General features: G+C 39.9%; 1 protein-coding gene across 3 annotated transcripts in view; it reads right to left on the bottom strand.

Annotated features, from left to right (window-relative positions):
• nphp4 (nephronophthisis 4) overlaps positions 1–15,751 on the bottom strand; it is a 156,589-nt gene that overhangs the window by 120,186 nt on the left and 20,652 nt on the right. For all 3 annotated transcript variants that reach the window (XM_035160267.2, XM_035160268.2, XM_035160269.2), the window contains exons 3-5: positions 14,114–14,283; positions 13,701–13,765; positions 2,164–2,313 (exon numbers count right to left, since the gene is read on the bottom strand). In XM_035160267.2, the coding sequence (XP_035016158.1) occupies positions 2,164–2,313; positions 13,701–13,765; positions 14,114–14,283 (385 nt within the window). The remainder of the gene's footprint in view (positions 1–2,163; positions 2,314–13,700; positions 13,766–14,113; positions 14,284–15,751) is intronic.

Raw genomic sequence — 15,751 nt, 5'->3', positions numbered from 1 at the left:
TATCTGTCAAAACATTCGAGGAAAACTTATGTCCCAAACTAATGGCATGAAGAATCCAGGTCCAGGCACTCAAAGTGGTTTGAGAAATGTAAAAGGCCTGTATTTCAAAGGGCTTGAAGCTTTAAAAAAAAATCTGGGTTTACTGAAACAGTGTAATTATTTGCAGTCACTACAGATGCCCCTAATTATGCAAACCTGTTTTTAGGACTATGGGAGTAACAACACATCTTTTCACAATAACCCATTTAAAGAAAGAATTATGTGGTGGGGCAGATACATTCATGATGTCATTTTTTTCTTTTAGGCGTCAGAAATAGAGCTTCTACATTTCCATGCTTACATAAACAGCTTAAAGGAAAATCTTAAATTGAGCTTAGAATATGACCTACAAGTCATTCACTTTTTGGACCTATGGATCTCAAAGAGATGACCAAGGTTATCTGCACACCTCCATCTTTAGAAAAGCCACTGACCGAAACACGGTATTGCATGCAGACAGTTTTCACCCTCCATGGCTTATTAATAATATCCCATTTGGACAAATTCAGAGACTAAGATGTATATGTGACTCTGATCAGGATTTCCACATTCAATCAATGGACATGCAGCAGCGCTTCAGAGAAAGAGGGTATCAACCCCAGATTCTCACCCGGGCTCACAACAGAGCTCTGTCACTTGAGAGGAGGAACTAACTCAGTCCCAAATTAGAGGAAGAGCAAACCCACAACTTTGTTACACGTTTTAGCAAAGAAGCTGTCCAGATCAAACATATCATAAAGAAAAATTGGGAGATCAATGAGAGCGATTATTCCTTATGGGAGGTACTCACTGAATCCCCAGGGGTCAGTTTCAGAAGGGCCCCAACTTTTAAGGACAAACTAGTCAGAAGTTACCTTCCTGCTCCCAAATCAAACACATGGCTTTGCCGATCCAAGGGCAACTTCTGCTGTGGTAATTGCATTTATTGTGACAATATTGTGAAAAAAAGACACTTTTAGAGATGTATTTACCAACGAAATCTATCCTATCACCAGTTTGGTCCTCTGGCCAAACACTATACCCTCATCCTCAATGAGGACTTGGACTTCCCATCTTTTTTTATAATAGATCACATAGTCATCAGTTGATCATTCTCTGTGGTTTTCGCTCTTCAAACCTCTTTAAATATGCTCAAATTGGTTTCCTCATTGTAAATAATATTTATCAAGAGCAGAATGCAGCATGAATATCAAGACGGTGGCTGTGGTCTTAAAAGGCAGCTTAGGTCTCCGCTGCTCACACCCCAGAACATGAAGAGGATTAGCCAGCTACCATACCACCCACTGACTCCCAATGATTATAGCTCTGCACTGTCAGACTTCATTACATTCCCCCTTAGAAACTTACTTCCTAAGTACTGCAGACTTTTCAACTTCTGATGGAGCCAAGTTTGCGAAAAGCCCACTTCCAGGTGTGAGTTGGTTCACATTTCTAAGTATTCTGTAAAGGTGTCTGTCGATTTCTAAAGTGAGCTGAGGTGGCTGAAAACATTTTGGTTCAGGTTATGGTGAATCTTGAAATATTTATTCAATAGAAATTGTTATTAATTGCCAGAATGTTTTAATATTTGACAATAAAAGAAAACTAACTATTTTAACCAGATCTACTTTAACCTTCTGATTTAATTGTAATGTAACTTTTAAACGAACTTTTGGTGAAATAAAGAATCTTGTTTTCCACAGAAAAATCCCCTCTAATGTTTAAATGGTTTTTTTAATGATTTGTCTTTGAATATACTTTTGCTGTTATTTTAATTGTGTGTAAACTCAACCAAACTTTCAGCGCTGTTTACACCTCATTAGATTTTGTTGTCCAAATGACCCTGTGATCACATCCAAACAGAAACTAATATCAAAATGTCCTAAATGGTGTTGTGTATTGTACATTATGTTCTTACACATAATGTAGACTTCTTACACAGTTTTCGGTTTTTGAAAGTTTTTAATATATGTTGAACTTTTTCAATTTAGTAATGACAACATGAACTGGACCTGTCCAGGATGTACCCTGCCTCTCGCCCAATGTGCTGGGATGCCCCCCAGCCCATGAAAGTCCTCTACTGTTGTCAGCTGAGGCCAAAATCTTAAAACATCTGAAGTGTTTTCCCAGTGACGTGAACTTTACCTGTTGGAGAAGCTGCGAGCCCAGGAATGTTCTCATCTCCGGATACAAGGACATTCTCTGGAAGGAGGTGCATCATGGAAACCAATGCAGGATGTTTTTTTACCACACAGTCCAAATGTGTGCCATCTATAGTCTTCAAGAGACTGCGGTCTGAAAAAACAAAAAGAAACATAGCATATAACATATGTAGGTCAAATATTTCATTTGCATTTTGAACACAAATAGGTTGGATCTGATAACCCACGACACCATCAATCCCTACCCAGTCAAAGAACTGTCATCCATTTCCTGTGTCTCATATTTCCGCAGAAGCACTGAGACACCTGACAACATGAGGCCTAACATGCAAACACTCCCATATTTCATTATTTCATTTGCCTGTTTTTGACCTAGGTGCAATGTTCCATTACACTGCGAAAGTCATTTTCCAAGGCTCAACAGAAATGCCAAACATTCAGCTTGGAAAACATGTTCCACCGGAGGAGCGCTGCATCACATACGAGGCAGGAGCCATGTGCAATGAGATAGACACTTTCACCTTTCAAGCAGGTCATCCAGTGACAAGTGACAGCCCACAATTCCTACCATTAACACAAAGCACCGACCATTTGGAGGCTGAGCAATGTGATGTTTGACGCGCTGCATAGGTTGGCTTCCTTCAAGCCTGAACAGCATCGCAATCTTTCAGTCTGACAGAGTTAATGATTCCATCCTCTAATGGCATCAGTGACAATCAATACAGGAAACTCCATTCACTCCCATAGGGTGTTTCAACAAGCTGACAGTAGACAATCTGAAGACGGGTCGTTATAGATAGTGAAATGGAGGTGATGTCCGAGAGCAGTTAAGTGATGGGTTCAATTATTATCACCGTAAACAGTGGTATAAAGATAACACCTGAACTCACACAAACAGCAGTTTTGTGGAAACATACTGGAAACTGAGGACCAGCAACCATAATATTATTAACAGCTTTTTTCTACTACATCCTATAACCACAGCAACCACTGAGACAGCAAAAACGGCTCTAGAGCTAATTGTATTTTGGTATCCGAGTACCCAGAATTATACATACTAACAACAAATATAGAGATTACATTGCAAAAACAGTTTTACTTCAAAATGATTACATATGAGCTGTGTCCCAATACAGGGACCGCCTCCTTCATGGGCCGAATAGACCAAACCAAAATGAGACGGTTGTAATCTACAGATGATTTCTGTGATCTGTGTCCCCGGCTTGTCCCACCCTTACCGCTGTCACCTAGCAACAGAGCTGCAGTTAGCCATGATGAGAAAGTTTGAATGCCCCTTGTTCTTTTATCGTGTTTAGCGTAGATGTTTGGTTGAGTTGAAGCCTGAGTTGAAGGATCGGACATCTCATCGCTTGCTGACTCCATAATCTCTTTGAAAAACTGTCAGCAAACTGCAATGAATCGCAGGTAGTCTTCAAATGCAGCCTCTCAACGAGGCGGCACCTGAATTGGGACGGAGTGATGGGAGTAGAGTACCGTGTAACCCTTATAAGAGCTACAAGAAACATTACAACCTATTGTTGACAATTGGAGAGCTTACAGAAGGAGGCAGAAAATTTCTGCAACTTAATTAGTGACCGCACGGGATATATATATATTTATATATACAGTATATATAAAATTATATGCCCAATATACTGTGCATTTAGTACTGTGCAAAAAGTTTCTGAACTATAAGTAAAGCGGTCAAAGTTTGGAATAGTTTTTTTAACGGTTCACTTCATATAAAGTACATTGAGCTAAATCAATCAATTGTCGTTGTGAACATTCTTTGCCTTCAAAACAGCACCAATTCTCAGTGCACAGCTTTTTTAAGGTACTTGGTTGTTTCAAGTGTCTTTGGGAGTTTGCCTCAGCTCTTCTGTGGCTTTGGTCTGTCTCAGTGTTTTCTGTCTCTTCATGTAATCCCACGCTGACTCTGTGACTTTGAGACGTGGGCTCTATGGGGGCCACACCATCTGTTGCAGGACTCCTTGTTCTTCTTATGGCTGAGCATCGTTCTTTATGACCCTGGCTGTGTGTTTGGGGTCATTATTGTGCTGCAGAATGAATTTGGGACTGATCAGGCGCCTCCCTGATGGTACTGTGGGATAGATAATATCTAAAAAGATTAAAACGTCTGCACAGAAGTTGGTCTGCAAGTATTAAATATTCAGAGAGAAAAATACAGTTGCACTCTACAGACCACTAGACACATTTGATGGAAATGTTCAAATGTGTGAATACAATATGATATAAAAAAGATTATCTACACAGTTACCAATAAGAGCCACTACATAGGCTGGTAATTTTTTTCACTTCATGATCTGTGTTACATATGAGACACTGTCGGAGCCTCGGTGAGAGAGCTGGATTGCTTCAATTCTTCAAGCACTAGGGGGCAGCACTTTCCCCTCGCAGCAAGAAGGTTCCCGATTAAAATTCCAGGTCGGCTGGGGTCATTCTGTTCTCCCTGTGTCTGGGGAGGTTTTCTCAGGGCACTCCAGCTTCCTCCCGCAGACTTTAAATTGAACAATGGTGTGAATGTGTGTGTCTCTATATGTTTTATGCTGGCGATATCCCGGTGACCTGTCCAGTGTGAACCCGCCTTTCACCCAAAGGTAGCTCGGATTGGCTTGGTGAACCAATTTTAGGTTAACTGCAATCATAATGAAGTGATGAAAAACTACCCAAGATTCCACATTCTAGAAAAAAAACCTGCTAAATATACAGAGAACAGATTTTTTTTCTTCACTAAACTGTTATGTATCAGCTTTTAAAAGTTTTATAATTCTGTTCTCGTCCTGAAAACTTTCCTTTCTAGCAAGGAAGAAACAAATACTCAGATATCATCTAGTGGTACCTTAACAATACATTTAAATTAGGTTAAAAAATGATTGAGGACAGGAACAAAAAAATTCCTTTATAAATAAACTATACTATAAATAGCAATTCGATCAACATGGGGTCAGCTATATGGGATGACTGAAAATAGATTTTATGATAAATCTACTACACAAATTGTATGTCAGGGACTTGAGGGAGAGTTAATAAAGCTGCTCTTTTCCATTCAGAAGAAAACCCAATTAAATTAGGAAAAGCCAATGGGTTCACATGCGTAGAATGTCCATTTCTATTTTAGAAAGGCTTTCATCCACTTCCAGGGCAGAGACAGTGTGTTTATCTTGAAAGGGACTGAGCAGGGAAAAAGATGATGGAGTACATCCCTGTATTCTCCTCCCCCACCCAGTCCATGACTCATCCAAGCCAAACCCTTTAACTCTTCAAGAGTTAACTTACTACAAAAAAGTGCTTACATCTTTAAGTCAAAAAATGAAAAATGGTTTGGGGAAATCTCTGAGGTTGCAGCTTAGCTTCCATTCTGTTCTACAAACATTTTCAGCAGTGACAGCAGCTTTCAATGAGGAAAGCGTTTCGAACCGTGAAACACATAAGAAAGTAGGATGGGTATGAAAGACAGAAAAAAAATCAAGCAGAACTTTCTTAACACAGATGGTGCCCAGGTGTCTGCAACTTTTTCATCATTTATTTCTCGTTATTCATTATGCATCAAGCTTGGGTTTCAGTCAGATGTTGTGCATAGATTAGAAAACTACCCCAAAATGTCCTTACAGCAGTGGCGTGGTACCTCAGAGTCAGTTGGCAAGAGATGAACCAAAGAAACAGAGGGGGGAAGAAAATGGCTGAGCATCAGACAAAAAGAAGCTGTGGTCCTGGGAGAAGAACATAAAAGATGAGATGAGTGATTTTGGAAAAGGGTTCTACTGCCAAGTTAGGTAAGACTGAAGGACGGTGACTTGCAAGATTTGTTCATTTCTATATTTGGTACAAAGCAAAGGAGGCCTTTACATCTAGCGGCCCTATTGTCGATTTGTGTCATTTACAGACTTGAATTTAAATGTAAAGTTTGCACTTTCAGCATCACAGAAACAATCAAACCCAATTTTTGCTTTGGAATGAGGAGAGGCCACGTCGTTCTTTGCAGCTACTGTTCTACATTAAGTAGCACGATGTGTTGTCGGTCAGGTGAAATAAAAAACACTTAAACAATCCCATCAAATGAAATTAACAACATAAGCAATAGTGATGTACAATGTATACCACTCAATTCCCCCGCCACTGCAGCTACAGTATATTGTAACAGTGAATCCTGCAGTCAAAGACACAGTTGTAACAGGTTGGCCAGAGCGTTTGGAAAGCTCCCTGCAGTGTTGGCAAGATAAACTGTTAACAGTGTGATAGAAACTACCTAAAATGACAGAAACCATCCGTAAGAAAAATGTATTTTTGACGTGTACTCTGATGTTTTAGGTGGTTCATGCCCCATCCAATAACATAGAGGAGAAAATCAAGACGATTTGGCTTCACTTTGTCCATCTCTATATACAGTCTATTGGACTACCTGATTGTAAAGGCAGTGATTGAAAGGAAGAAGAATGTATTACAGATGAGGGAGACACCTCATTAGCGTTAGCATCAGATAAGAGAGAGAGAGAGAGAGAGAGAGAGAGAGAGAGAGAGAGAGAGAGAGAGAGAGAGAGAGAGAGCACCCCACAGAATCAGAGTGAGGGAGAGCAGGGCCTGGTGCGCCCCCAGAAGCTTAGTTTTACTCAATGCAATGAAGTCATAATCTGTGTCCAGTTTTCTAAATTGCTCTGATGAAGTCCGTAGTGTGTTTGAAATGCTAAGTTTCCTCATGAAATATAAAGTGCATCTGTTCTGTGCTGCACTGGCTCGTCTCCAATAACTGGGTGAATTATTCAGTCAATCTGGGGCCCTTTGAAGTTAAAATGTTAACATAGCTAAGGTCACCTGTGGTATTAAGCAATCAAGAGCGTCTGCATATAATTTCCCTGATATTACCTGTCAAACTGTGAAACCAAGGGAGTAAAGCTACAATACAAATGTGATAATTGGTGATTCAGGTGAAATGACCAATCAGTGAAAGAAGAGAAAACGCCAAACATTCCTTTCTTCCAGAATGTGATGCTTTTCTTTGTTATATTGTTAATCCGTGTGAAATGGACTGGTCAACAGACCTTTTGTAGCAAATAATTTGAAAACTGTAAAGGAGTCTGATAAATTCTGATAAACATTTTTCACACATTTTCTTGCCTCATCCATCCTCTTATTTCTTCCACCATTTTCTGAGATCTCACCAATAAACTTTTTTGAGTGTTGTTATTATAAGGAAAATAGTACAGTATCTACAAAATAAGTTCTAAGTCATAGCTTAATACACTAACATTAGTCTGTAATGAAATAAAACTTTCTGCTAATGTCAGTCTCTTCCTTATTCATTTAGAGCTTTTAGCTGATCCAGAAACACTATTTCATAGATCTTAGTCTATTTCAAATAGACTGTTATTGTAGATTGAAATGTTTCCAGAAAATAACTTGAAATCATTGTTCGAAACATTATTTTGCCGTATCAGTCAGTAATAGCGATAACATAGCAGATAGTTTGAAATTGTTGATGCAGTCATAAAGCAGAGTTTATCCTGGTTCGATATGAACCTAAAGTGGAGCCACAAGGGGAAATGCATTGTTTAACTTCATTATGTTTGTCGGAAGTTTGAAGTTCACCCAAACAGCAATAAAGCTTGGTGTAGGTGGTGAAAACAAACATTCACATCAGGTGGGATGCATTACAGACAGATATATAGGGAAAACCTATCAAAAACATCATTACCTGCCACAGAGTGGCATATTAGAGATGAAAAGCTTCATGGTGCTGCCTTCCTGTCCCCCACACAGGGATGACCCACATGAAGGCCACGAGCCCAAACGCGTCACTCTAACAATGAAATTGTTCAGCATGCTGCGAGTGTTGCTGGAGTTTTAAACTCTTCTCCATGCACCTTGGAAGTAGGTGAAAATGGGCCAGAAACATCCGCTCTGGCCCCCTCACAGGCATAAACAATATATTAATGCAACATGGTGTTGCTTCAAATTAAGATACGTTAATGTGAACCCAATTTCCCATCTGTTTGTTCTCTCATCATGCTAAGAGTACCACAGAGGACCACCCTCCATCCTACTCATTTCATTTTGTCTTCTCTCTATTCCATCTCTCGTTTCCTCCCAGTTGGTTGAGAGGAGAAGCTTTGCTCGCGCCAAAGAGCCTCCTGCTTCCCTTCGCGCTTGTTCTCTCCTCTCATATTTGCCTCCCATCTTTTAAGACTTTAGAAAAGCCCCAAGGCAACTTCCTCTCCTATCTTCCCTTCTTCCTTCCTTTCACCATTTCCTGCCTCTTGACCCTGACTTTAGGACGTGTGTGTGTGTGTGTGTGTGTGTGTGTGTGTCAGTGGCAGAGAGCCTCGATAGGCAATAGAACTGTGACATCTAGTCATTTTTTTCAGTCTATTATTTACTTTGGCGTACTCACCTCTTATGTCACAGCACTTACATGTTTCCTGGCCCTTTGATCATCCTCACCTGTTCTCTACCCACTCACCTGCCCCTGCTGTTACCAGTTGAACCTCTTTATATACAACCCTGTATCAACCCTGTATCCCTTTGTTCTCTGACAGATCTCTTCATGTGCGCTGACTCTTTCCCTGTGTATGACCCTGGACCTTTAGAGTAAAGACCTTGTTGTTTTGAATTTGACTCAACATGATTACTGTCTAAACAAGAAATCCCGCTACCTTGGCCACCCAAAACATAACTTGTGCTAAGTGCATTCTGATCGTTACTAGCGTATGAATGTTTAGGTTACAGCCCCAAACTGGCCTCCCGGCTTTGTGAGGTCACAGTGACCTCAACTTTGGAGCAGCAAATTCAATTCAGTTTATCAAACAAACTAAGTCTAAGTAGAAGTTTGTGCCAGATGATATTCCTTCCACGTGCTCCTGCATTATCACATTTACCAGAACGAGATGCATGTAATGTCACAGTGACATTGACCACCAAAATCGTATACGTTCATCTTAAAATCAAAGTGAACATTTGATTCATATTTTAAATTATTCTCTCAAACCATTCCTTTAATAAAGAGTTCCCATGTATGCGATGGAGGCACATGTGGACAGACATGTCCGTCTTTATGGATGGACAGACAGACAAAGCCGAGGTAAAGGAAAAATCAGAACACAAAAATGTGCAATATTGGGATAATGGACAAATGTTCAAAGTAGTTGACACAACAAACCTAACCCTAACACAAGACTTTAAATAAATAGCAGGGCTCATGTTTTCCAGTGAATTAAACTGAATCCTTTTTATCTAGCGCCACCTGCAGGCCCAAATTTTCAAGAAACTGTAAACATTATATGCTGTACAATATTAAAGTATGCCCCTTCAAAACAGAGTTAGACATGTTGTAATGAATGCATCTACCAACACCACTTTAGAGTGCATAACATGTGAGCTGGAATAGAATGAACAATTCAAATCTAATGTCCAATTAATTATTTCCAATCAGTCTCTGTCAAATAACCAATAAAAGCACAAATGCAGTTATAACGCAACTTGAATTAACTGACATTTGAACTCCAACCTCCAAGGTTATTAAAGTGTTGTTTTATTCTCAGCTACACATACACACACACTTTCCATGTATCTGTCTATTTCTACTGTGACAGGGCCAGTAAACATATTTTCCATGTGAAAATGCCTTAACAAAACTACCTTCCATGTGGTGGCAAAGCATGCAGCCTTGACCCTCTTTTCCTTTTATTAGCTTTCGCTGCATGTTGTGATGCAAAGAATTCTCAGCAGAGTGTAAAGACAAAGACCACATGTTGCAGTGCAAACTTACCTACATGGGCACAGAGTACAATTGCTGGCCTTGGAGTGGAAAATAAGCTCCATTGTGTAAATGGCAGAACCATGGTTTGTTTGCACTTGCCGCAAAAGTTCGTATAGTGTGTGGCCAGACCACACAGTAAAGACATACGGTAGTGAGAAGCAATACAAGCTTTCAGGCATCAGAGACACAAGGGACGGCAACAAGCTCATACTATAGCTGGCTTTTCTCACAATAAATCAACAAGCAGAGCCTTGCTGTCGTGATAACTTTCCAAGGTTTTATAAAAACCTGTCTTGGAGCATTTTGAGCCGGGGATGTGTTACTCCAACTGGCTTCCTCATTCACATTTGTGTTCTTTTAAGAACCTGCCTGTAACAACAGGTGGGTAATAATACATACAGTAATATGAACCAACCTGAGGGTAGACACTAAAGACAGGAGAAGGTGTGTAGAGATATGGATGCAACCTTTTTTTTTCTTGTGGAGGGTCCTGAGTGATAACCTTCACCCTGAAGGTGAAGGTTTTGGTTTAGCTTCTGTCTGTTGTCTCTGTGAACTTAAATGAAACTAAACCAACGACATGCTCGGAGCACGGCCGTTGACATGACAAGAGCACCGGAGCCAGCCCTGCGTCAGAGAATACAGCAGGGAAAGAGCAGAGCGGTGGCAGAAAGCTAGTCGAGTTCACTGGGTTTCAGATAAGGCCTGCTGCCCTTTCTTGTTGATTGGCAACTGAAGGCATTTAGGTTATGTTTGTAATCTTTAGAGCCAAAGGCTATTTGGCTATTAGATCCCATGTGCTTCATTTGTTAGCTTAGTATAGCACATATTAAAACAGGCAAGTTCACATGGGCCATCTGACATCACTGTGACCCCAAAAAAGCCACATACTGGTCACCATGGTACTCACATGTCTTGAGTTCATCGAGAACTTTTTGCACAATGCCATCCACAGCCCCACCGTGCAGGTGATCAAAGATATCATGTGGTTACATGTGTGTTTTTTGTATTAGTCTGAAGCTATAATGTTATTGTCATGTGATGCTAAATGATAGGTTTTCAGTTGTGATAGAGATTAAAAATATAAGTTGCTTAAAAGGTTCAGTGTGTAAGATTTAGGTGAAATGGATCTATTGGCATAAATTCAATATAAAATAATCTTAGTGATGGTTTCACTAGTGTTTAATCATATAAATTGTACGAATTGTTGTTTTCTTTACCCTAGAATGGGCCCTTTATATTTAAATACTAAAGTTTTACATCAGGAGCGAGTCCTCTATACAGAGGCCATCATGTTTCTTTACAGTAGCCGAGACTGGACAAACTAAACACCTTTTGAGTTTTTATGACAACTGAAGGCTACCACAGGTCCTCTTTTAATGTTTGGAAGGAGAGGGTGAGGTGTCAGGCATGCACCGGACTCCGGATAATCTCCTGAAATGATGGGGCTGTATTTGAGAACCCAAATGTTTGAGAGAGGTTATCGTCTGGAAGTGAGTGGGTGTGTTGATGACGTTTCTGTCATGCAACTGACGCAAAAAAACAAAAAAAACAATGTGATTTAAAAGCTTTTGGCCATGATGGTCAACGCAGGAACAAAAAACGCGATCTCCACAGCAGAATTTATACATCATGTCCTGTCTCCTCAATGCTCTACCGCCATCCCTCCTCTGAAAGCTCTGGAGATGGTGAGCACATCTGACTTGAAGAATCTCCTGTATTCTTCATATGTGATGGAGTTAATGTCTGAATACCACATCGTTTGAAACGGACTTATCTCTTTTTGTACATAAAAGCAGCATAATTGAGCCTTGAAGCCATCTTGTTATACGAGTATTAGGAAGAACAGTCCATTGTAATGATGATGGTGTCTGATGTTTGCTATCTCTTTATTATGGTAAGCATGTTAAAATACAGCTATTTATAGTTTAATTTCACTCCCTTTATGCAATTCAACTTTTAACCCCAACTTCATTTGCAACACATCAAGAAATAATGAAGATATTATTCTTATCGGGAGCCACAGCGTTTTCAAAAACAAAGTCTGGAAACTGAATAATATGAAATTTGTTATGAATAAAGACCTTTTTTAAAAGTCAGGCTCCAAGCTCCAGGGCATGTTTTCTCATTATAATTTTTTAACACAATCAGACATGAATGACCACTATAGGGAAATGTACTTATTTCACTGTAACACAGAAAAGCTTGAGATACTTGTTCCACAGCACAAATTCACACTCAAAATGTTTCACATCAAGCAGCAGATATGGGGACTGTGTCCCTGTCACAGTGGATGAGAATAAAAGTGATAGAAAGAAATGAAAAAGCGCAACAGCAAGACTGACAGCAATATGGCCTTTCAAACAGAAAGGCAATGTTCCGCTAAACAACAGGCATGAAGTTAATAATTCAGCAAGCATAACAGTCCGTTTGAGAGAAAGTTTTCTAATATTCATGTGACATGATAGCCAAGACAGGAACTCTTGCTCTCGCTGGGCACGGTGTTATTCATACTGCGAGGCACAACAGTGTTTTGTAATTCATAGCCTTGGTTTTAGGCCAAGCGTGAACAGATCTAGACCAACCAAGAGCTTCAGTAGCAAGCTAAATAATTCAAGAGGATTTGTTCTAAAATTCTGAACTGATGTTTGTCTAATACTTAGAAATATTCCAACCAATGGATAGGACCCCCCCTGCCCAAAAAGCCCACCCTCACACAAAGCCAGGATTGTCAGCCTTCAACAGAGAGATACACAGTTTCATTTATTCAATCAATCATGAGTTGTAGCTTTCTTCATTACCTACAACGTGTGTAATGTTGGGAATCAGAGAGCAACAATCTTAATATCACTATGAGAGCTTGGAACTAAACTTGCACATATTCTCTTTGGGCTGGAGCCAATCCCAACTGACATTGGGTGAGAAGCGACAGGTCGCCTGTGAATCACAGGGCCATCATACAGTGACAATCAATCTTTCACATTCATAGCTTCAGTCAATTTAGAGTGTCCAATGATATGAACCCAGAACTGTAAGTCTTTGGACTGTGGGAGGAGGCTCACACACACACACACACACAGGGAGAACATTCAAACTCCAACCAGAAAGACCCCAGCTAAGGTGACACAGCTAATCTAGTTCAAATGTAAACTACAAAAACAACCCAAAGTTGTCATCACTTCTCCACGGCACATGGGTGTTTATCTTTTCTCTCTTTGAGACAAACCTAACAAGACAACCATCCAAACTCCCATTTTGTTTTTCCTGCAGTGCTTTGGTTTTTAATTGTTCTTTGCATTTGTACTTCGTAATTAAGCTTTGAGTGATTGTTGATTAGTTTTATCTTCAGTTTCTCTGTCTGCAAAGCCAAACTGACACAGCACACATCCAGCTTCGTGGATTACTGTCTCTAAAGGTGACATCTGATGACATAATCCCTTCAGGCTGTAAGAAGTGCTGCTGAGTCTCTGGTGAGATATTGCATTTGGGAACAGCTCGACTTGCTATAAAAAGGCAAAAACACAAATACACCTAACAGTGTTGTTTGCTAACAGTGTTGTTACAGATGTTTGTGGTTGTCAAGGTTCTCACCTCTGAAAACAACCATAGCCTCACAGGTCGGGAAACAAACATCGCTAACCCCCACATGTATTGTGGCCCCCTCTGAGCTTTTCTGTAGCATTTTATCAGTAACAAAACAACAACCTAATAAATATTTCAAGAACATAGTGTATAAGAAATGTCCTTACAGTCAGTTGTGTCCTGCAATTGGGGATGTAGGAGGATTCTTGGTGACCCATGGTGTAGATTCAGCCTAAGATGAAGTGAAATCAATGTGAATGACTGAATACATGTAATTTTGTTTAAAACTAGTATTTCTTACCCAATAAATTCTGATACAGACATCAACTTATTCCCTGGTTTTATCACAATCCTTACATATGAAAGTATTTCCACAAATATACTAAAGTGATGGGCACTTATAAAGACTCAAAGGTGTGACATCTGTAATTAAACTAGTGTATAAGGCTAAATAAGATGGCAGTCCTTAGATAATATATAAAGCGGAATCCCTACACTAAAAATACACCTGTCTACACCCATCTCCTCATGCAAAACATCATTAATCCCTAATTGGTGTAATTAGGAACGGACTAATCACCTTCTGTTGCCATCAGCAGCCTGAGCCTCTGGCCTGTTGGTAAAAAGCTCCAGCACAGTGAAGCCTCTGCCCAGGGCCTGCTGGGAACTGTCTGGTCTGGGTGACAACGACACCAGCTCCACAACCACCACTGTGCTGGGCAACCGCAGAGACGTATGGAAGTAAAGGACCTGGGGAGACATAAACATGGCATGAAGAAATAACAATACCAAAAAACCCACTAATTTCTTCAGAATGCAGTTGGTGTTATTCAATGAAACCTACAGTGAGAAACAAGATTTCTAAGGTCTAATCCACGGTAGCTTGAAATTGATAATAAATATCTATAAGCATATCAAAGAAAGAACAAGATTGGTACTCTGCAGAGTGCATACCTCCGCCGAGGCAAAATAATATGACATCTGTCTGTCTTGCTCTTACAATAAACTAGAATTACATCACTGTGGTTGAATACCTCCACCAACCAGTGCTGTTTCTGTGTACATATATTCACTTTTTTCCCCAGATTCATATAAGGTCACTGTGACCTTGGCCTTTGACCACTGAAATGTAATCACTTCATCTCTGAGTCCAAATGAAAACTTAAGAAATTCCCTCAAATCGGTGAAATATATCACATTCAAGAGGCCGAAAATATGTTTCTGAGGCCACTTGACCATGTGTTGACCTCTGACCACTGAAATCTAATCAGTTAATCAGTTAGTCCTAGTGAACATGTGTGCCAAATTTGAAAGATCCCATCAAAATGTTCCTGAGATTCACAAGGCAAAACTTGTGTTTGAGAGGCCAGAATGACCTTGGACACCAAAGTCTTATCAGGTTATCCACGAGTCAAAGAGAATTGTGCCAGATGCAATGAAATTCCCTACGGACAGTCCTTGTAAATCACATTTACAAGAGTGTAAGGTCACTGTGACCTTGATCTTTGACCTTCAGGCACAAAAAAATGGATCCGTTCATCTTTGAGTCCAAGTGAACATTTGTATCAAATCATGTTCAAGAAAAACCTAAACATATTTTGTGAGGCCACCGTGACCTTAATGGGACAGTTCACCGAAAAATGAAAATTCACCCATTATCTACTCACCACTCTGCCGATGGAGGAGTGGCTGAAGTGTTTGAGTCCACAAAACACTTTAGGAGTCTCAGGGGTAAACAGTGTTTCAGCCAAAGTGACAGCACGTAATAAAACAGCAGAAAAAACATGACAATGCTTTTGTGGTGTCATCCAAGTTTCCGCAAGCCCTGATGTTCATATTAGACTAAAAACGTTTATGGACTCAAACACTCGACCCACCCCTCCATCGGCATAGTGGTAAGTAGATAAGGAGTGAATAATTTTCACCAAATTTTTCAAAATGTTAAAAATCTCTCAACATCGTTAATATGTCAGATTTTCTACATCAAGATCAATTGATGAAAATGTTGAAAAATGCCCTATTTCACAATTGGAAGGAAAATTATTTTTAAAATAATCCTGTATCCACTCCAAAATGTATCAGTTTCTGTCCTGGCCCATGCCCCACTCCTCTACCAAGTTTGGTGCAAATCCATTGAGCACTTTTTGTCTAATCCAACTGACAGTCAAACAAACAAACAAGGGTATATTTCTTTGTCGAGAAAGAGTCCTTGGAACCC

Source organism: Hippoglossus stenolepis, chromosome 6, assembly GCF_022539355.2.
Source record: "Hippoglossus stenolepis isolate QCI-W04-F060 chromosome 6, HSTE1.2, whole genome shotgun sequence".
Classification (NCBI taxonomy): Eukaryota; Metazoa; Chordata; class Actinopteri; order Pleuronectiformes; family Pleuronectidae; genus Hippoglossus; species Hippoglossus stenolepis.
Note: the sequence above shows the minus strand (reverse complement) of the source record. Positions and strands in the feature narration are given on the sequence as shown.